This window comes from Schistocerca cancellata, chromosome 2, assembly GCF_023864275.1.
Source record: "Schistocerca cancellata isolate TAMUIC-IGC-003103 chromosome 2, iqSchCanc2.1, whole genome shotgun sequence".
Taxonomy (NCBI): domain Eukaryota; kingdom Metazoa; phylum Arthropoda; class Insecta; order Orthoptera; family Acrididae; genus Schistocerca; species Schistocerca cancellata.
In genome coordinates this window covers 180,863,156-180,886,101 of record NC_064627.1, presented here as the reverse complement: position 1 = coordinate 180,886,101, position 22,946 = coordinate 180,863,156, and the positions used below count along the sequence as shown (strand labels likewise).

The 22,946-nt window shown below is 40.5% G+C and overlaps 1 protein-coding gene across 1 annotated transcript in view; it reads right to left on the bottom strand.

Annotated features, from left to right (window-relative positions):
- The window catches only part of LOC126161501 (AMME syndrome candidate gene 1 protein homolog), a 60,262-nt gene extending 52,630 nt beyond the window's left edge, over window positions 1-7,632 (bottom strand). Inside the window, exons 1-2 of the mRNA XM_049917399.1 lie at window positions 7,386-7,632; window positions 5,774-5,884 (exon numbers count right to left, since the gene is read on the bottom strand). Coding sequence (XP_049773356.1) covers window positions 5,774-5,884; window positions 7,386-7,591 — 317 coding nt within the window. The 5' untranslated portion in view covers window positions 7,592-7,632. The remainder of the gene's footprint in view (window positions 1-5,773; window positions 5,885-7,385) is intronic.
- Window positions 7,633-22,946: the final 15,314 nt, after the last annotated feature.

Below are 22,946 nucleotides of genomic sequence, written 5' to 3'. Positions count from 1 at the left end.
GTATGAATGTACGTTTTTCTTTCTGAGGAAGGCTTTGGCTGAAAGCTCAATGTGGAACAGTCTTTTCATTGTGCCTCTCAGCAACTACACTTGTCATCTTAATTGTGATTAGCAATCTATCCTTTCCACAAAATTGTTGATATTCCCAGCTGAACTCTCCACTGTTTTATTAGTAATGTACAACATAATAAGCTAACATTTTCTTATATTCCGATGCTCTACAACCCAATGCAAATCCTGTTCTACAATTTTAAATCCCATCTTTTTACTAACAAAACTTTGTGTAGACATGATAGCCTGAGAGTTGTTTCATTTTGTATCTGTGCAATTCATTGCCATAAGTAAATTTTTGTACATTTGGGAGTTTCTTGGCATAGTACATGCTCCAAAATACCTATTACAGACCTTAAGCAAAAATGTCTTAAATGTGTTTCACTTCACTTCATACAGGTGGTTCTTCCTACTCACATCTTACTGAGACAGGTAAAACTACAAAACAGAGTAATTTCTACCAGTTTCATTGCAAATATCATACTTAATGCAGCAACTGTCAAACACATCTGAGCTAGTAGAGCCACAAACTTTTCGGCCACAAAAAGGAAAATTATTCTTGTAAAAAATATTCTATCAGTTCTTTTGACCGATCGATTTTCTGTAATTCTTTGCATCTTGGAAAAACAGACCTCTTCGTTTCCATTCATATTTTGGGGAAACTTTCTTTAAGAACATAGTATATGTTCTGAAGCATCTGTGAATTTACGACACTTCTAAAGCAAACCCTAAGACCACTGAAATGCAAGTCTTACTAATCAAAAATAAATAATTTACAATTCATGTATATAGCTAATGTGCCAACTGGATTCTGTATCAATTACTGGACTCTGAAGCCAAGAAAATGTTCTTCAATGTACTTGCAAATTCAGATGTTTTAAAATAATATTTACTCAATTTGCTACTTAAAACAGAACTGCACAGAAAGAGCTACCACAATTCATTAATAAATATATTACCACTGCTAAGTACACAGAGCTCATACCATTTCCAGACAAAACCATGTTTTTAATATTCATATCTAGGTTTGCATTATTGTTTACCTTGCTTTATTGGTCTGAGACAGAATTGCTGGAAAACTTCTTAAACCGGTTACTAATTAGCTGTGGTATCGTCCAGAGATTGCAGTGCCACAACAAAGTCGGAAACTAGAATTAATAACACAGATGTTAGCAAGGTCTCACTGCAATCTGCAATGAGGTATGGAGGCCAACCTGAAGACCACATCTCCCCTTCCACACAGCAGCACCCTAGCACTGGAGGTCAATATAGTGTCGAGCAAGTGTAAGCTCAGCCCAGTTCGAGACCTTAGCTACAGCAGTCAACATCACCCACTAGGACCAATGAGTTGATGAAGTTTCAGACAAACTTTTACCATTGTAAATGCCTAACATAGTGCCTCACAATGACAGTTGGTTAAACTGTGCATCATGTGATGCTTTCATAGTCAGTATCAGTTGTAAATTATCAAGCAATCCTGCAGCAGACAATTGTGTCAATGTTAAGTGAATCTTTTGTTCATTTACATACTAAAGTGAACTAATATTTCCATGTACTCTAGTTTGATGAGCCTTCTCCCACAGCAATCAAAAAACCCACGGTTATGGCTGGATCTAAGTCGTTTCACATGGTCACAACATTAATCACTGAGAAAACAGATGGAATCGACTGTGTTCACATAAGTGGGCCTGGTCCTCTCAATAACAGTAATAGGAGGAGGAGGTTGTAAACGTTAACATCGCCAATGAAGTTCAACAGGGCTATATATCGCACTACAGTACCGATTCTGTGGGGAAGGTAAGAAGAATTAAATGAATAGGACATTTCTAAGACAGGAAATGAAAACATTGCATGGGTGCAGGCAACTAAGAAAATCGCTTTCAGTAATTCTAACTTAAAATGAACGAGACATTTACAAATAAAAATTTCTAAGCAAATTGCAATAACAAACTACAAAGCATAGTAACAATTTCAATGTCTGTTTAAAACTTACGGCTCTGGGTGTATAATCTTTTCTTTCTGCTTAGCTCTGTGGGATTCAAGAGCTTTTTAACAACATTCACAATAAGATAATAAATTTATAAACAAATATTTTCCTAGCATTAGTTTTCCTGTCCGCTCTGCCTTTGTCCAACATTCTTTCTCCCATTTCTGTTTGATTGTGTAATAGCCTATGGTTGTGACTTACGAGTCACACAATTACATTCCTCATGTTCATTGTGGGGCATCCACCATTCTTTCCCATTTCTTTTATATATGGAGAAGTGTGTCATAAATTATTGTGATTTATTTTTTTCCTTCAAACACTATAAAAGTTCACATCCCACATACTTTATTTACTCATTTCACAAACATAACTAATCCATCAACTAACCCTATCACTGTACTGTACAGCCTAATGATGATCTTTACACACTCAAAAAAATTAACGTGATTTCTAAGGTGACTGTTGGCAGCACAGTTTCAAGAGTTCAGCAAAATTTATGATCCTATTTTTGCACACTCACCAACTCTACTAGGAATGTATCATCAATCAATGATTCATACAGATTGTCTATTGAAGAAGAATCTCTATAACTACATTCTGCTTTTAGTACATTGGAGCAACCCATCTAAATTATATATTTTTTTCCTTTTCTTTTTCATAATGTCTAACTCAAAAGAGTATCTTAGGGTGATTCAACAGCCGCAGAATTTGTTAGCAGCACTCTGGTGAAAAATGTTACTGCTTTTCTACAACTTTCAGAGTTTTTTCATGACTGACTTAGTAACAATAATGACTACAGTCTGCCCATATCTCCTAGAATGTTTGCCTAAGGGTAGCAAATGTAACAACCAATGGTCACAAAATTCTTGAGCTGTAGTTTTAAATAGATCACACTCTGCTCTAAATAGCATTCAGTCAATCTACTGCAGCTTAATGCAGTATTTATAAGCAACATCACATGTGAAGTAAGTAGTGATGGTATCTAGCACTACTTTCAGGTTCTAATTACTTTCTAAATGATTTTTGGATTGTGAACTTAGATGGCTACCATAAAACATAGTATGTACCAACTCAATGTCCTTAAGTGTAGTTCAATTTTTTGTATCTTATGCTTAAGATCTTATAAGGTATAAACCAGTTTTGTTTTGAACTTTCTAAAATTTTGCAGAGTGAAGTGAGTGAAATAGTAATTCAAAAACTTTGGTTATAGAGTTGATGCTTGAACGTCATAGAAAACTGCACAGCAAAATACCCCTTTTTTTCCTCCTATGACTTTCATGGAAGTACTGCAGTTTGTACATAATTGCTGTTTTTGGAAGAACCAAAACCAATTTCTCAGTCTTGACTACTCCAGTTGCCACAAAACTTTTCCTTCTCCCATCATCATCTTTAAAGGCAGAACAACAGAATCAGCCCGTCAAATTAAGTAATAAATAATGAAAACTTCATTCAGTATGTTTAATTACAGTTGTATCATGCTTAAAGCAGATTATATGGAATGAGCCATATTGTACAATAAAACCTTTTCTGCACTGTCTGTGACTGCTGACCTGGAATTAGGAAATGCTGTTATCTAAAAACAAAATGGCATGCAATTAAGAAGAAACTTGTAACCATTAGTCGAATCTGAAACTAGTAGAAAGTAATGTATAAAGGACAGGATTTTGTTTTAGATTTCATTAATCACGAATAGGCAAACACACAGTAAAATATTAAATTTGCTACTAAAACAATGAAAGGTATCAAGCTGTCTTATGATTGTACAGGAAACCCATGACAATAAAATAACCTGAGTAACTCACATGTCATACTATGAACACATCAGGAACTCAATGCTGTAAACATATGCTGTGCAGCACATCAGACAGGTCACCTCAGAAGACTTGCAGCTCATACAAGATATCAACATAAACAGTGGTTTACACAGATAGTTAAGTTGTTAATGGGTAGGCCAGTTCAACTACTTCGACAGAATATTCGTAAGTGTTTCAACGAATAAAATTAAAAAACAAGTAATTATGCTTTCACACTCAGCGCAACATTTTCACAGGCAATTAAGAAACATGTAAATACCAGAGTGATGGTAATACACACTTGGCAAATGTGGGCACCCCTAATTTGTTCTGAGAAAAAAAATCCAAGGAAAAAAAAGCAACAGATGTAAACACTACAGTTTTTGATAAGTAAAATATTCCACTTGTATTTATCTGATTATTTCTTTTTCATGCTGATTATACTTGCTACATCAAAGCAAACTCCAAAACATTTGTTAGTAAATTAGTATTTTTCTCATAACTATTATAATTTTTTATGCCTGCCATCATTAACAGTCTACTTACATTTTTCATGGCAGTAATCTATTATTGTTTCTACTGATTTACTTTAAAATTGTGCTCGGAAAGTGCACAATAATACTTGTGTTTAAGATTCAGTGTGTAAGTAGAAAAACAATGGTACTCATTTTCAAATAACCAACTGGCTGTGAAACCATTGGAGATGAATAACTAATCTCAGTGAGGAAAAGGGGATAAAACTGGCAATAGCCTAGTGAAGGTAGCCCACTATGTGAGATGTATAAGATGGAACTTAGTCAAATTCAAAGCAAAGCTACCTCCAAACTACCTTTTTGACACTACAGTGTTCTACTATGTATTATTGCCGTGATTTTTGTGTGTAATTGCCTTCCTCCAACATTTGAAAACTCGATAGTATGTTGGAATCAACAGTTTAACACGGAGTTTGAACAATAGTGCACCCAGGAAAGAGGTATTACCACAGGGGACGTCACTACATGCCAAAAGGGTAATCTAGAACATGAATGCATGACACTCCATAACACCTTATTAAAGAAAGTTAATTACTTAATGGAAACGAGTTACACACAGACACCTCTCAGTAACATGTAAGCTATTTGTATTTGCTTCTCATGATACATGTAACTGTTTTCAGCTTTAAGACAGCATGGCGAACTTTTGAAAGAACGTTTTTAAGTCAAGGCAAAAAAATTCCACAACTTTAAGAAAATATGAACTCAATAAGCTGTATCACTTCATTATCTAGCAACTAAACTTCACCTGGTGTGTAATTTGCCTACTGTGTTTCAACTCCATTAATACAGATCTGTTCATGTGAATTCGTGTATTATTTCCACATAAATCATCTATGCTTTCCCCTTCTTAAGACGTGCCTAGTTTAGAAATGCAGATTAACATGATTCTTCAATGATGCTAGATTTGTGCATTGAAAGCGAAGAAAATTATATTATGTCTTTATGGCCAAATATATTTGTTGAGGATTCACTTACAAGAGGAACTGAAGCCTGTCCCATATACAAACCTGGAAAAAAAACACGAGAGCTAAGCTATCTAGTACGAACTTCAGCAGAAGCAACACTATCTCTAATTCTACATCACCATTATTGTACAGTAACCAATTCCAATCCCTTCCCCCACCCTATTTTCATCTTTCAAGCAACACAATAGAATGGATCCACTGACCAACAACTTCTTTACAAACATTTCCTCCATTTACAGGTTAGGATTAGGAGCTTTGGCAGTGGGTCAGACCTACTCAGAATGCCCTATAAGTTACTTACCAGTTCCAAACATGAATTCACATATCTATATAAAGATAAGGCCACAATAGTTCCTTAGACTTATTAAAACTAATACTTCAATCAAAATCAAAGCAGTGAAGTGTCCGGCCAGGGGAAACCAGTCTGAGAGCTCTGCTCACCTGGTTACTGCATACTCCCGCAATCCGCAGTGGAGATTCATGGCATTAAAGGTGCCTATACAGCCTCGTAGCCGCCTATCCTTTCCAATCTTCCATGTCACGAACAGGGGACTGAAACAAGACAGAAAAATTTAATTTGTATACGTTGCAGCATTTAAGTGACACTTTGTGAGAACAACAAACAAAAGCAGTATTTATCAATGCACAATATAGCTGGCTGAATATCCTTAATGAACATTGTTTCCAGAGTGTTTGAAACAATTAATTAAAATCACTAGACACAACTTTGCAACTTCAATCTTAATTTACAATAAATTTACAGAACAAATGAGGATATATGTAGTTCTAGAGTGTGTTTGTGAACAATAACAGTAAAATCTCCCTCATCCTGATGACCTACTACATTTTCCTACGAAATAGTAAGGTCAAAACTACTAAGAACAGTGAAACATGAACACAAAGTAACTACTGACTGGTGATAGGGAAAATGACTAGCTAGACAAAATAGGTTTAAACCACAAAGGTTTGAGTATTTGTTCTGTTTCGAAATATAGTCAAAACAACCACCAGCTGCTACCAAAGAAAAATTATAGGTCAATGATCAAACTCTCGAACTGATGCTCCCTGCTAGAAAGTAAACACTAATTACAATATCTTTCTACTACAATTGTCATTTCAATAACAGCAGCATTACTAAGTTAAGTCTCAACTATAGTTAGTTGCTGACTAGAAATGACAAACTCTCCAAATGAGCAAACAGTACATTAACAAACAGTATCATCAAACTTTTTACAGAAGAAGGGTTATCCAACATAACCCCGATATCGTATCTTGTTGATGTCTACTTGACTCCACATAAAAAATAACAGCTTCTACTATTTTATGCAAGGAAAAGCTACTTGTCAACAACATTTAGTAATTATTTCTTGCAATTTTTTTTCTAAATTCTTGTTCCTTCAAACACAGGCAACATGAGGGCATGTTTTTTTTTAGATTTCCATCACAAAGCAGGCCTTTGGTAAGCAGCAATAAAGGTACACAGCTGAAACATATGGCTACTTGCCACTATCTTTAACTACTGCCAATTACGAGGAACCATTATGTCAATATCAATAATATATTTTTCTATTTTACTTCTGATCTTTTCCAACAAATAGGGTTACACTGTATGGCAAATATATATTTGTTTTCCTGCCGTTGCATTAATTTCAACAAACAGAAAAGGATTGCATTAATATCATTTGAATACAATACAATCAGTACATTTTGGAGACTCCTAGGGTCTTTGCTTCACTATTTTGTTCAAATGCTAATCAGCAAAATAAGCTGCTGCACATTCTGAAGCGTATTTTATTTCTGAGTTGGTTCTGCTAATCAAATAAAATTTACGCTGAAGAACTGCACAAATATGCAGCCAAAACCCAATCAATTACGTTATTTAGTGAAAAAACTGACTGGTAATGCAACTCGTCATAGAAACTAGGAATACCTGCACTTGCACTTAGGATCCAGCTTGACCGTAAATTTGCCTGCATTAAAACATAGAACTGCGACGAACAAAATTACCAAAAAATTATATACAGTCATAAAAGTACAGTAATAAAATACTCACTATGGATCGTTGCAGAAGTTAGGGGTTTTCGGAGGCTCAAGGCTATGTAAATGACAATATAAAACATCGAAACAAAAAAAGCACATTTCTGGATGCGCCACCATTCCATTTCGCACTCCATTTGGTATTAACGATGTTCCGTTACATGTTATACTGGTAGAATTGTTCAGCTTCTGTTTCTTGGTTCCACAACATCCAGCAGCCATCTTTATCCTCAGAAATAACAATGGAAAGGGTTCAGTGGTATGTGGGCGAATATTTCAGCAGATGGCAGCAGCGGCCGAGGAAAGCGACCAGGCGCAGTCAGCTGATCCCATAGTGAAAACAAAGGTACGTTACGTGGCTGGTTTCATGACATTCGTGAGCAAGGGAGAAAAAAGCAGTTCGTTGAAACTGTTCACGTCAGTGAGGTAGCTGTTGCGTTAGTGAGTGAATATTAGGGAATATATGCCTTCTGTATTTCTGATCAAATCAGCTGACTGCATTCTTCTCCATTGCAACTCCAGCAATGAACTTTCAATGAAAGTAAACTAATTACATATGAATCATCCGGGCATTTAACTCGAAGAAACTTACATAATTCTTTTTTAGATCCCTCCCATATTTCGGGAACGAATCGTTTTATTTCTGTCCTCGCCATCTAGCGAATATAGAAAACAGGAGAAAGGAGTGAATAAAGTGATTATCCTTAGCAGTTCACTTATTAGAGGTGACCAGCGGTCAGATATCAAACGGTAGCGACGGTATACGCTGAAATACGATTTGAATAGCTAAAGGATTATGGTAGAGTTTGTGTCATGGTAGGAATTTAGGAACTTATTTTGGAGTTTCTGTTATTACAATTATTTCTGGAAAAACTTAACATTATGAAGCGTATGAATAAAGACGAAAAGGTTTGGATAGCATGTTGTGCTACCTGGTTAGTTTCGGGTAACAACTATTCTTGAAACATGTGATATAAGTTTCATAGCGAGCAGCATTGAAGAGCAGGTGCTCAGGCTGTAATAACTGTTTTTAGATCAATTGTTTCCCTTTAAATTTCAAAGATTGTTTAAAGGGTCTTGAGGTCTGCTTCCCATCTCATGTAGTGAACGCTGTTCAGTAAAAAGCTCCATCGTGGCCTGTTATGATCTTAAGATAATGAGACTGAGGGACACACCAGTGCACAAATACTTTTTATCTCCCTAAAGGACTGTAAGGAGTTCAAGAACTAAAGAGAAATGAAGATGGCATTTTTAAGCTCAGTACATTGCTAGGCATGGCCCACTTGTATCTTCTGGCAAAACCGTCACTAATGACCGCGTAATCGACTGGATCTTCAACCATAACCTTCCTATCAAATCCTTCTTCATCTGACTGGAAAACTACTTCATCCAGCGAATTTTGTGCGGACAGTTCAGTGGAGAGTACGATGCTGGTAGGACGTCAATCAAACCGGTCGAAAGACTGACCGAGCGAGATTTCACAGTCATTAGCACATTTGAGAACGAGGATTCAAATTCGCGTCCGGCCATCCAGATTTAGATTATCCATGATTTCCCTTAATCACTCCAGGCAACTGCCAGGATGGTTACTTTGCAAGTGAACGACTGCTTTTTCTTCCCATCCTTGAAACATTGCGAGTTTGTGCTCCGTCTCTACTGACGTTCTTGTCGACAGAATGTCGAACCCTAATCCTCTTTCCTTCCTTTTCGAGAAACTGGATACAGCCCGCTTTTTAATACACTTGGTTCACCGCTGCACATTTTCTGATACCCTCTGCAAACAATGGGTTAGGCTGCGCAGCAAGCCATTTACGCACCGCTTCCATAACCTGTTGATCAGAGCTGTTCTCTGGTTCGAAGTGGTGAATCCATGTTTCATCTACAGTGATGGTTCGCTTCAGAAACATTTCACCTTTGTTAGTAGATGCCGACAGATTTTTTCATGAATACGATTGTGCTCTTCATCGTATTGTTTTGGAAACCATCGCTCATAGACTTCTAAAAGCTGAGCCTGTTATGCATGATTTAATATGCAGCACCATGACTAACCTGAATCTGTTTGCCACATCATTAACAGTCACTCGCCTGTTATTAAGAATCAAGGTACAGACTTGTTCAGTATTGGCGTCAGCTGTGGCTGTAACCAGACGCACTGCTTCTTCCTCATCCTTCACGCTCGTTTGACCACTTCTGAACTGCTCAGTGCACTAGTAAACACTTCGCTGTATTGTGCTGAAAAAAAAAAAAGATGACGAAAAAACCGATTACGGAGCGATGTTCTTCTATAGTACAAACAGACAAGGACGTATCCTGAATTTTGTCAAAGGTCGGAGTCCGATTTGTTAAAGAGGATGTAAGAAGACTCATGGTTTTCATGTATCCTGAAAATTTCCATAAAGAACGATAAACCATTTTATTCCACCAATGATTTCGGTGTTTTCACCAAGCGGAGGTATAATCTCGTTACTATGAAGTACTGTATTTCGGCAAACCAATAAGAAACACTCTTGCTCCAATTTCCCTTCATCCTCCAAGGTCGTTTAACACTTTTCTTCTTTCAGTTCGGATTTGAGCTGAGGAAGTGTTCAGGAGTGGACGAGCGTTAATGTTTGGCATACTGTCAATATTATCGATAGTGCTTTTGGAATAGAGAGATCTCTGTTCGACAAACAAGAATTATTCAACCTTACATTTTTACAGATTTCCTCATTTATGTATGCATCTGTCAGGGCTTGCAATGTAGGAAAGACCGTTTTTGTCATTAAAGAATGTTTCGACAGACAAATACATGAGCCTAAATGAGGAGAATTTGGATTATTATTTGTGTTCATATGGCTTTTAGTCGCAAGAGTCTACGGAGAGATGCTTCAATGCAGCTCTTTGCTTCAGCAGATGGGCTTCATATTCAAGGGAATTGGAATCTGTCAGGAAAGAAAGGTATTCTGAAAGAATTGGCTGTGGCCTATAGCAAGGGATCAACCGCGGCATTTGCCTAAAATGAAAATGGGAAACCACAGAAAACTATTTTTAACGTTACAAGGGGATGGATTCAAACTTCCTCGGCTCCCGAATCCAGGGATTGCTAGCTCATTGGCTCAACGTGAAGAGCTGCTCCAAGTCATTGGAGAACTTGGAAAAAACTGGTTGTTGTATATTGTTTCAAAATCAAATAAAATACTTCACATTAAAATACTGAATTCTGACACTGCGTGTTTCTCCTTTAATGGTGAGCATTTAGTCATTTGATAATGCATGAATACATGCTATTTTAAGATTTAATTGCATGTGGAATTGCTAGCTTCAGTTATTATAGTACCGTACAATAGGGTAACTATATTTTGGACGAAAAAATGGCTACTAATGATGGAATATTGAGCAAATTTTTTAAAGAAATGCAACCATCGCCGTTTGGGCTATATTTTTGTCGATCAACGCATTTTTGGGCAACACAGACAAATCCAAGTGTATTTTTATATGTACTGATTTTAATTTAATATTATTTGTAATGATATTTACCGCTCCACTGCCTTGTGAAATACTGAAGTATTGAAACCCCAAAGTTCTACCAACCACCAAATAACGACTCCAGTGCTATCATTAAACTGCTATAGATAGGTAACTAGGGTATTGTAGTAGTGCGTACATATTTTTAATTTCCCATAACACGAGTGTATGAATCAAAATAGGTTTTCCTCTTGTTACTGACTTATCCATAATTAGAAACTGTCACAACAGCACACACAACAAAAACAATAAACGGTAGCACTTATATTAAATTGAGCTGCAAGTAAGAACTGAACTGATTAACAAAAATACAACTGAGCTCAAGCAAGACCAACATATGGTCTTGGCTGAAACAGGGATGGGCGATAGCCGATAGTGCTGTTGTTGTACAGATTGTTTAAATCTGTCGTTGGCCTTGCTGACTATCGATAGTGCGTATCCCTTTTTCGTCATATGACTGAAAATCAAAATATCTTTCAATTTCACTACATATCAACTAGATCATGTCTAGTTTCATTAAGTGATTTGGAGAGGGGGGAGGGGGCATCCTGACCTTTTGCCCCCTCCCCCGCCCCCGCCCCACGTTTTGCTCACGTCTTTGAAACAGAGCGTGGTCCGGCCATTATTACGTCGCAACAACGCAATGTAGAAACCTATCACAGGCGAAGACAACGGTGCCATCTACCGGCTCGTGAGCACTCAAAGCCGCAGAGAAAGCCTAAAGAAATTTAGAGCAAAATTGCAGATACTTTTTGACTTACCCTAGTAGCTGACGGTAGCGGAAGACGGGTGGAAGTAACATATTTCGGAGGAACGATTTAATACTTTCTGCAATATTTTTCTAGAACTGAAACGGTTTTAGACGAGCAACGAAAAAAACTGATCAGTAAAAAAAAACTAGAGGAGAATTTTTGGAAAGCGGTATTAGTGTTCTGCCTGGTCAAGACATACGGGTACACGTGGAGTTGAGGCTCCTCCCAGATAAACAGTCATCCACGCACAGGAGACGGCAGAAATTTATTCAAGGGAGGGCAAGAGTCAAAAATTTCCGCTTTTAATGTAACCAAGTTGGTAACTTTGGAGATTACCATGTCACAGAAACTAAATTTTACATGAGAGGCAGAAAACTTACATTCTAGAGAACTAATCGTTATGCACTCAGTATTTTTGAAGGTAGATTACTTCTGTGTTATTAAGATAATTATGAATGTGTCATACGAAGGGTGATCAAAAAGTAGCGGGAATTTTTGTTTTTCTTAAAAAAATTTGCTTCGTCTCCTTCAAAGTGATTCCTTTCATATAAAAACTTAGATGAAAGTCATTAGATAACGATATGCACATATACACAAGGTATAGAAGGGCATTGCGTTGGCAGAGCTGTGATTTGTACTCAGGTGATTCATGTGAAAAGGTTTCCGACGTGATTACGGCCATAGACTGGAGTTAACGGACATTGAACGCCGAATTATAGTTGGAGCTAGAAGCAAGGGACTCTTCATTTCGGACACCGTTAGGAAATTCAATATTCTGCGATCCACAGTGTCAAGAGTGTGCCGAGAATACCAAATTTCAGTCATTACCTCTTGTCACAGACAATGCGGTGGCTGAATGCCTTCACTTAACGACCGAGAGCAGCGGCGTTTGGGTAGCATTGTCAGTGTAAACAGACAAGCTTCTGGGTGAAGCCCCTCGACGCTCACGCTGGCATGATGGCCAACACAAAAGGTCTACTGCCACCTCTGCATAGTGGTTAGTGTTCACCATGTGAGGTCTTCACAGGATGTGGCTACTGTGATGTTTGCGTACGTCTGGTTATGATTAACCATTAATACGCACGCAGTGGAAATAGACTGGGTCGAAAATTGAACGAAGGGCAGCGGCTTGAAGAGCGGAAAAAAAACGTGCCAAGGCAAAAGCCGAGGGAAAAGACCTCTGGGATAGTCGTGTCGGGTAGCAAGAGCAGCATCGTATTGCTTGCTATCTGCAACAGATCATGCAAGGATTAGGTAAGTTAGTAGTGGGTATCATGCAGGCGGATACCTTTGACATTGCGAGGCGTTTTCACCTGGCTGCTGCAGCGGTAGGGCGTTGTCGTCTTGGCCAGCATCAGCATACCTGTGAGTTCATCATCGGTTAGTCATATAGCGGATGCACCGTGTAGAGTAGTGTAGGCGGTTTGTTTGTGCGTTAGTGTGCGAGTTTATCGGCTTCCCTGCTGTTGCGTGTTGGCCGGCTGTGATAGTAGCTGGCTTGTCCAGCCAGCATTGCTGATATACAGGGGATCGCCGATATTGTCGCTTGTGCGTGTTTGTTAGCTCGCTATAGGTGGTTGTACCCTAGCTAACAGTGCCTTTGGTCGCTTATACATTCACCTATGGTTGTGATCATAGTTCCCCAGAGTAAGGACGAAAGGATTGTTCGAGTGTCTCAAGTTCCTGTCTAGTCGTGTGGCGAGTGTTTTGAATACTTCATGGAGGGTTTCAAGGCGGTTTTCATTGAGAAGATCCGTGGTGCGAGTGTAGCTTGGGGCGTTGCTAATGATACGTAGCACTTTGTCCCGTACGACCTGCAGGCGGCGTAGGCGCGTAAAAACTGCGGGAGCTGCATACATCAGAGGTCTGATTAGTGTCATGTATTTGCACCTCGATACCCTCCTATTTAGTGTACTTTACCTGTTCAGCGCTGGGTAGACTTGTTTGTGCCTCATGTGCGCTCTGTTGGCAACGTATTCTATGTAGTCCCCTCATGTAAGTTTCCGTGTGTGTGTGTGTGCGTGTATGTGTGTGTGTGAGTGTGTGTGTGTGCGTGTGGTTTGAGGTTTTCGGACGCTAAACAGCGTGGTCATCAGCGCCCAAACGCATAGAAACAGAAACACATGCGGTGAAGGGACGGAGACGGACAGCGAACAAGGAGTGTGGTGTCACCGCCAGACACCACACTTGCTAGGTGGTAGCCTTTAAATCGGCCGCGGTCCGCTAGTATACGTCGGACCCGCGTGTCGCCACTGTCAGTGATTGCAGACCGAGCGGCGCCACACGGCAGGTCTAGAGAGACGTCCTAGCACTCGCCCCAGTTGTACAGCCGACTTTGCTAGCGAAGCTACACTGACAAATACGCTCTCATTTGCCGAGACGATAGTTAGCATAGCCTTCAGCTACGTCAATTGCTATGACCTAGCAAGGCGACATTTATCTTTTGCTGGTTATCTTATAAAGCATGTACCGTCAGACCGATGTTCACCAATTATGGAATAAAGTTAAGTATTCCAAGAGCTTCGTACTTTATTTATTAGACTCAACTCCTTTAACTGTTCCAGACCTCACGCCAGCTTAAACGCGTGCATTTCGGCCTCCTCTAGCAACACGGTGTTGGCTCTTCTGCCAACACTACAAGGAGAACGGCTAAAAGACACAGACCTGACGCAGTTCCAAATCCTCACATACAGAGGCAAAACAAGAGGAGAAGAAACGCACTAAAAAAGGAAAGGAAACGCAAGGAAAAGAGAACAGACATCGAAGTGAAACAAATAGGTAATCGTGACTGGCGGACCTCTTACCTAAAACCTGCACCCAGCAGCACATTAAAATCCTCTCCCTAAAATCTGAGGCAACAAATTGGACAGGACACAAAACCGTAAGACCTTAACCACAGTCGTTGCGTCGTCTTACAAAATAGAGGGCAAATCCGGTGGCAAGGAAACCACTGCCCTCTGGTCAGAGAATAAAAGACAGTCAAGTAAAATGTGGCGGACAGTAATCTGGACGCCACAAGCACTGCAGATTGGGGGGTCCTCCCGCCGGAGTAAAAAAAAAACCATGCGTTAAGGGACTGTGCCCGATGCGGAGGCGAGTGAGGAGAACCTCATCCCGCCTGCACAACTGGTAGAACGTACGCCATGGCCTTGACCAGACGCAGCTTATTTTCACCGACTGCCAGCCACTCCTCTTCCCATTGACGCATAATACGAAAACGCACATTCAACAACGTGAGGGAGGGAACATGCATCTTTGGCAGCCACATTCGTCAGTTCGTTTCCCTTAATACCCACGTGCCCCGGCACCCAGCAGAAAGAAACCTCCTTCCCCTGCTGTTGCAGGTGGATTAGAGCATCATGGATGTTCTGGACGACCCTATCCGCTGGGTACAAGTGTTGCATGGTCTGAAGGGCACTCAGGGAGTCAGAACAGATGAGAAACTTAAGACTGGGAACACATCTCATCTGCTCCAATGCCCGCAAGATCGCAAACAATTCGGCATCAATGATGGTAAACGCCGCAGGAAGCCGTAACTTGACGACTCGATCAGGGAAAACAACAGCACAACCAACAGAGTCCCCCTGTTTAGAGCCATCCGTAAATACTGGTACATGGCCGGGGTGCTGGTTTAAAATATCGTAAAATAAGGAGGTAAAAACAAACGCAGGGTTGCAGCTCCTCCGGTACTCTGACAAGTCTAAAAGGACGCTGGCCTCTGGAGCAACCAAGGAGGCAGGCAGGTAAAACCCTGGAGTTGGGGTGCCACACCCTCCACACCAAGGGACTCAAGCAAATGCTTGGCACGAATCCCAAATGGTCTCGTTGCCTTGGGACGACTGGAAAAGAGGCGTTCCATGGGCGGCCAGCCAGACTCCAAGGTATCTTAACTTTCTCTGGGAGACGTGTTGGATGTGCATATATTGTTATCTGTTAACAGTGTTGATGTTTGCGCTGTAGCTTCGTTCTGCGTGTGAACATAACTGTTTCACACAAGCCAGCAGCAGGCTACGAGAAGTAACGGCTGAAATCAACGTGGGGATTACGACGAACGTATCTGTTCGGTCAGTGCGGCGAAATTTTGCCTTAATAGACTACGGCAGTACATGACCGATGCAAGCGCCTTCGCTAACAGCACGACATCGCCTGCAGCGCCTCTCCTGGGCTCGTGACATGTCGGTCGGACGCTCTACGACTGTAAAACCATGGCCTGGTCAGATGAGTCCCTATTTACGTTGGTAAGAACTGATGATAGGGTTGGGGTATGGCACATACGCCACGGAACCATCTACCCAAGTTGTCAACAAAGCACTCGGCAAGATGGCGGTGGCTCCATAAAGGTGTGAGCTGCCCAGACTTACTAAATAAAAACAAGACAGCGCATTGGCGCTAGTGTCGCGTCCCCACATTGAACGTGATACAAGCTGCCATTTGCAGGGAAACAGTGCGTAAACGTGGTTCGTTCGTGTGCTGCTTTTAATTGTAACAGTAAGAACGGAAGCAAAGACGAAGACGAATACAATATTACATGTCACAGGTCAGTCATTTCTGGTTGTTTGTTGCTTTCTATTACTTGTATATAGTATTTTCATGAAGAAATAATACATCATGAGCGTTTGTTTTTGTTTAGGTTTCCCCTTACAAATGATTTTATAAATGGGAAATGGATAGCTGCTACTCGGAGAGAGAAATTCTAACCGACAGCAAATCATTTGCTGTGCCCTCTTCATTTTGAAGAGAATTTTTACATGGAAAATTATGTAAATAGACGTCAACTGAAGGACGATGCTATACCGACAGTATTTGGATTTGCAACTCATTTGAAAAAGGTACAGTGTCCTGGAAATCGTGCAATATAGGCTTAGATTAAATAGTGTGGAAATACTGTCAGTGTGTATAATTTTAAACGTTCCTTTTCCAGGTTACCAAGGCAAGGAAACCTCCAAAGCCAAAACCGAGAAATGTTGAGACAGCAGAAAACGTGTGTGTGGATGTGCACGTTTCTGGTTACACTGGAGACCACAATTATTCATTTCCATCAAGTCCAAGTAAGCTGAAGGAAAAGTTCGAAAAAAATTGAAGAAAGGAAGGAATCAAAAATTGGGCAAAAAATGGTTCAAATGGCTCTGAGCACTATGGGACTTAACATCTATGGTCATCAGTCCCCTAGAACGTAGAACTACTTAAACCTAACTAACCTAAGGACATCACACAACACCCAGTCATCACGAGGCAGAGAAAATCCCTGACCCCAAAAATTGGGCAATATAAGACTAAGTTAAATACAGTGAACAAAAAGTGCAAAAGACAGACGCAGAAGATTTGCAAATTAGCAAATATTTTAGAAGAACTAAAAGCTAAAAACTTAGTAAACGATAAAGTAATCTCGCTTATTAACGTTACTCACAGTGACATGTTATTGGAGATGGCCATTACAACGTTGTATGATGTAAATGTCAGTGTGTTAGCTGTTACTCGTGATGGACTTTCCACTAATATTGCAGTGGCAAAGGAGTTAGGGGCAAATATAATCGTACTGTCTGTTACCTTAAATGTTTCATGTAATTATCTACTGCAAATAACTCGATGTAAACTCGCTCCACCTTGTCAGGAAAGAGCCTTACATTCTTAAATTTCGCGTCTCTATGCAGACGTATTTCGGAAATTAGGAAACTTGATTCGTTTAAGTATATTTTTAAAATAGACTCGAATACTCAGTATTTTTTTAGACAAACATGTGTTTAATTTGTGCTTCAATTTGCCCTTGTTGCGTATCATATACTTCAAATCACAACTCGAGTACTAGGATTCATCCCCGCAAATGGCGGCGATCAGCTGCTTCAATTGGGGAACAGTCGCCTCGCTTCTCCTCTACGGCGTGGTAGGGGCTTTGGAGCTGCCTTGACAGGGAATGGACTGGAGCCCCTGGACCATCTAAACCGGTCAAGGACTGGAAATGGTTACGTTTCGCTACTTGGAGACCATTTGCAGCTATTCATGGATTTCATGATTCCAAACAACGATGGAACTTTTATGGCTGTCAATGTGCCATGTCATTGGGTCACAGTTGTTCGCGATTGGTTTGAAGAACGTTCTGGCCCATTCGAGCGAATGACTTGGCCATTTGAGTCCATGCCACGTCGAGTTGTTGCACTACGCCGGCAAAAAGAGGTCCGACACGATACTAGGAAATACACCATACGTTTGTCACCACACCGTAATACACTTGTGCCGGCAATATTTCCAATCTTGGAAGCACTTCTGGAACTGACTTTTCGTTACGGTATTCAGCTCCTTCAGCGAGTCTGTTTTTATCTCATCAATGGTGGCAAAACGACGTCCATTCATGGACCTTGTCCGCCGCTCGTGGTCTCGCGGTAGCGTTCTCGCTTCCCGAGCACGGGGTCCCGGGTTCGATTCCCGGCGGGGTCAGGGATTTTCACCTGCCTCGAGATGACTGGGTGTTTGTGTTGTTCTCATCATTTCATCATCATCCAGGAAAGTCGCAAAATTGGACTGAGCAAAGATTGGGTAATTGTACGGGCGCTGATAACCACGCAGTTGAGCGCCCCACAAACCAAACATCATCATCATCATCACTCATGGACCTCTTCAGCCTCTGGAATAGAAAGAAGTCGCAGGTGGCAATGTCTGGCGACTACAGTGGCTGAGACAACATAACAGTTTAGGTGTTTTGCCAAAAAAATCACGAGCAAGAATTGGGGTGCGGAGGAGAGCACTATCGTGATGCAATTTCCACGAGTGATTTGGCCACAATACTGGTTGTTTCCTTCGTCATAAAACGACGCATAACTTGCCGGTAGTATCGTTATTGATCGTACGACCATAAGACAAGAACTAATGATGTCTACCCCACTGTACTCGAAGAAAACGGTGAGAAGAACCTTCACATGTGGTCGAACTTGTCGAATATTTTTTGGTCTTGGACCTTCAGACTTTGGTTTCGACGTCATACCCACATACCCGTATCTGGTCACCTGTTATAACCTCATTTAGAAGTTCTGGATCGTTGTCGACTTCATTCAGCAATCCCTGAGCGATGTCTACGCGACGTTGTTTTTGGTCGAAATTCAACTGTTTCGGAACAAACTTTGCTGCTACACGTTTCATGCCCTCAGCATCCGAAAACATTGCTTGGCATGAGTCAAAAGATATTACGACATCATCAGCAGCCTATCTGATGGTGATCTGGCGATTTTCCAGAACCATTTTCTTTACTTCTTCCGCGCCGTCGTCAGCAATTTATCTGCTATGGCATCCAGCGCGGTCGTCGTCTTCAACGTCTTTTCAATACTCTTCGGAACGTTTATACCACCCGTTAATTCTTGTCTTACTTATAGCAGATTCGCCAAAAGCGACAGTCAACGTTTCGAATGCTATGCTGCGCATTATTCCATTTTTCAAGAAAAATTTAATGCAAAATCTTTGATCTGTCTTCTTCGAACGTAAAAATTCGCCGAGCACTCGAAAACATGTATAGCCTTTTCGACAGTCAACAATAAACTTAATATTCAAAATAGCTGACAATGCAAACATACATCAGGAACATGTGTACTAACAAGATAAAAAATTTTGAAATTCGGATGTATGAAGGCCGCGAAATTAAAAAATTCCCTTGCTTTTTGATCACACCTCCAATGTTTGAAGTTGATAATCTTCTTCCCATGAACCATGGACCTTGCCGTTGGTGGGGAGGCTTGCGTGCCTCAGCGATACAGATAGCCGTACCGTAGGTACAACCACAACGGAGGGGTATCTGTTGAGAGGCCAGACAAACGTGTGGTTCCTGAAGAGGGGCAGCAGCCTTTTCAGTAGTTGCAAGGGCAACAGTCTGGATGATTGACTGACCTGGCCTTGTAACAATAACCAAAACGGCCTTGCTGTGCTGGTACTGCGAACGGCTGAAAGCAAGGGGAAACTACGGCCGTAATTTTTCCCGAGGGCATGCAGCTTTACTGTATGATTAAATGATGATGGCGTCTTCTTGGGTAAAATATTCCGGAGGTAAAATAGTACCCCATTCGGATCTCCGGGCGGGGACTACTCAAGAGGATGTCGTTATCAGGAGAAAGAAAACTGGCGTTCTACGGATCGGAGCGTGGAATGTCAGATCCCTTAATCGGGCAGGTAGGTTAGAAAATTTAAAAAGGGAAATGGATAGGTTAAAGTTAGATATAGTGGGAATTAGTGAAGTTCGGTGGCAGGAGGAACAAGACTTCTGGTTAAGTGACTACAGGGTTATAAACACAAAGTCAAATAGGGGTAATGCAGGAGTAGGTTTAATAATGAATAGGAAAATAGGAATGCGGGTAAGCTACTACAAACAGCATAGTGAACGCATTATTGTGGCCAAGATAGATACGAAACCCACACCTACTACAGTAGTGCAAGTTTATATGCCAACTAGCTCTGCAGATGACGAAGAAATTGAAGAAATGTATGATGAAATAAAAGAAATTATTCAGATAGTGAAGGGAGACGAAAATTTAATAGTCATGGGTGACTGGAATTCGAGTGTAGGAAAAGGGAGAGAAGGAAACATAGTAGGTGAATATGGATTGGGGCTAAGAAATGAAAGAGGAAGCCGCCTGGTAGAATTTTGCACAGAGCACAACTTAATCATAGCTAACACTTGGTTTAAGAATCATGATAGAAGGTTGTATACATGGAAGAACCCTGGAGATACTAAAAGGTATCAGATAGATTATATAATGGTAAGACAGAGATTTAGGAACCAGGTTTTAAATTGTAAGACATTTCCAGGGGCAGATGTGGACTCTGACCACAATCTATTGGTTATGACCTGTAGATTAAAACTGAAGAAACTGCAAAAAGGTGGGAATTTAAGGAGATGGGACCTGGATAAACAGAAAGAACCAGAGGTTGTACAGAGTTTCAGGGAGAGCATAAGGGAACAATTGACAGGAATGGGGGAAAGAAATACCGTAGAAGAAGAATGGGTAGCTTTGAGGGATGAAGTAGTGAAGGCAGCAGAGGATCAAGTAGGTAAAAAGACGAGGGCTAGTAGAAATCCTTGGGTAACAGAAGAAATATTGAATATAATTGATGAAAGGAGAAAATATAAAAATGCAGTAAATGAAACAGGCAAAAAGGAATACAAACGTCTCAAAAATGAGATCGACAGGAAGTGCAGAATGGCTAAGCAGGGATGGCTAGAGGACAAATGTAAGGATGTAGAGGCTTATCTCACTAGGGGTAAGATATATACTGCCTACAGGAAAATTAAAGAGACCTTTGGAGATAAGAGAACCACTTGTATGAACATCAAGATCTCAGATGGAAACCCAGTTCTAAGCAAAGAAGGGAAAGCAGAAAGGTGGAAGGAGTATATAGAGGGTCTATACAAGGGCGATGTACTTGAGGACAATATTATGGAAATGGAAGAGGATGTAGATGAAGATGAAATGGGAGATACGATACTGCGTGAAGATTTCGACAGAGCACTGAAAGACCTGAGTCGAAACAAGGCCCCCGGAGTAGACAACATTCCAGTAGAACTACTGACGGCCTTGGGAGAGCCAGTCCTGACAAAACTCTACCACCTGGTGAGCAAGATGTATGAAACAGGTGAAATACCCTCAGACTTCAAGAAGAATGTAATAATTCCAATCCCAAAGAAAGCAGGTGTTGACAGATGTGAAAATTACCGAACAATCAGTTTAATAAGCCACAGCTGCAAAATACTAACACGAATTCTTTACAGACGAATGGAAAAACTAGTAGAAGCCGACCTCGGTGAAGATCAGTTTGGATTCCGTAGAAATACTGGAACACGTGAGGCAATACTGACCTTACGACTTATCTTAGAAGAAAGATTAAGGAAAGGCAAACCTACATTTCTAGCATTTGTAGACTTAGAGAAAGCTTTTGACAATGTCGACTGGAATACTCTCTTTCAAATTCTGAAGGTGGCAGGGGTAAAATACAGAGAGCGAAAGGCTATTTACAATTTGTACAGAAGCCAGATGGCAGTTATAAGAGTCGAGGGGCATGAGAGGGAAGCAGCGGTTGGGAAGGGAGTGAGACAGGGTTGTAGCCTCTCCCCAATGTTATTCAATCTGTATATTGAGCAAGCAGTAAAGGAAACAAAAGAAAAATTTGGAGTAGGCATTAAAATCCATGGAGAAGAAACAAAAACTTTGAGGTTCGCCGATGACATTGTAATTCTGTCAGAGACAGCAAAGGACTTGGAAGAGTAGTTGAATGGAATGGATAGTGTCTTGAAGGGAGGATACAAGATGAACATCAACAAAAGCAAAACGAGGATAATGGAATGTAGTCGAATTAAGTCGGGTGATGTTGAGGGTATTAGATTAGGAAATGAGACACTTAAAGTAGTAAAGGAGTTTTGCTATTTGGGGAGCAAAATAACTGATGATGGTCGAAGTAGAGAGGATATAAAATGTAGACTGGCAATGGCAAGGAAAGCATTTCTGAAGAAGAGAAATTTGTTAACATCGAGTATAGATTTAAGTGTCAGGAAGTCATTTCTGAAAGTATTTGTATGGAGTGTAGCCATGTATGGAAGTGAAACATGGACGGTAAATAGTTTGGACAAGAAGAGAATAGAAGCTTTCGAAATGTGGTGCTACAGAAGAATGCTGAAGATTAGATGGGTAGATCACATAACTAATGAGGAGGTATTGAATAGGATTGGGGAGAAGAGAAGTTTGTGGCACAACTTGACCAGAAGAAGGGATCGGTTGGTAGGACATGTTCTGAGGCATCAAGGGATCACCAATTTAGTATTGGAAGGCAGCGTGGAGGGTAAAAATCGCAGGGGGAGACCAAGAGATGAATACACTAAGCAGATTCAGAAGGATGTAGGTTGCAGTAGGTACTGGGAGATGAAGAAGCTTGCACAGGATAGAGTAGCATGGAGAGCTGCATCAAACCAGTCTCAGGACTGAAGACAACAACAACAACAACAACAATCTTCTTCCTCATAATGTAAGAACACGCTTGTACACAAAATTGAGCGATTGTATACAGTTATTGTAGAGGGACTGTCTATAGACATACAGCTAGACAATATAATATGCAGACAGTCTACATACTTTGTCTCGTGAAAACAGCTGGATGCCCCCTTCCTCGATTTTTGGTGAATATGACTAACCGTGTTAGGATCGCGGCTTGTGCAGTGATAATAATGGACATCGAAAGAAATCGGAAGAGGAGATGCTGGTGGAAACGTGAACGATTTGTGGAGGGGCCTCGTTTCGGCTGTAATTTACTTTCGACTATGAAAGTAGAAGACGACATGTTTTTTCTTTTTTTTT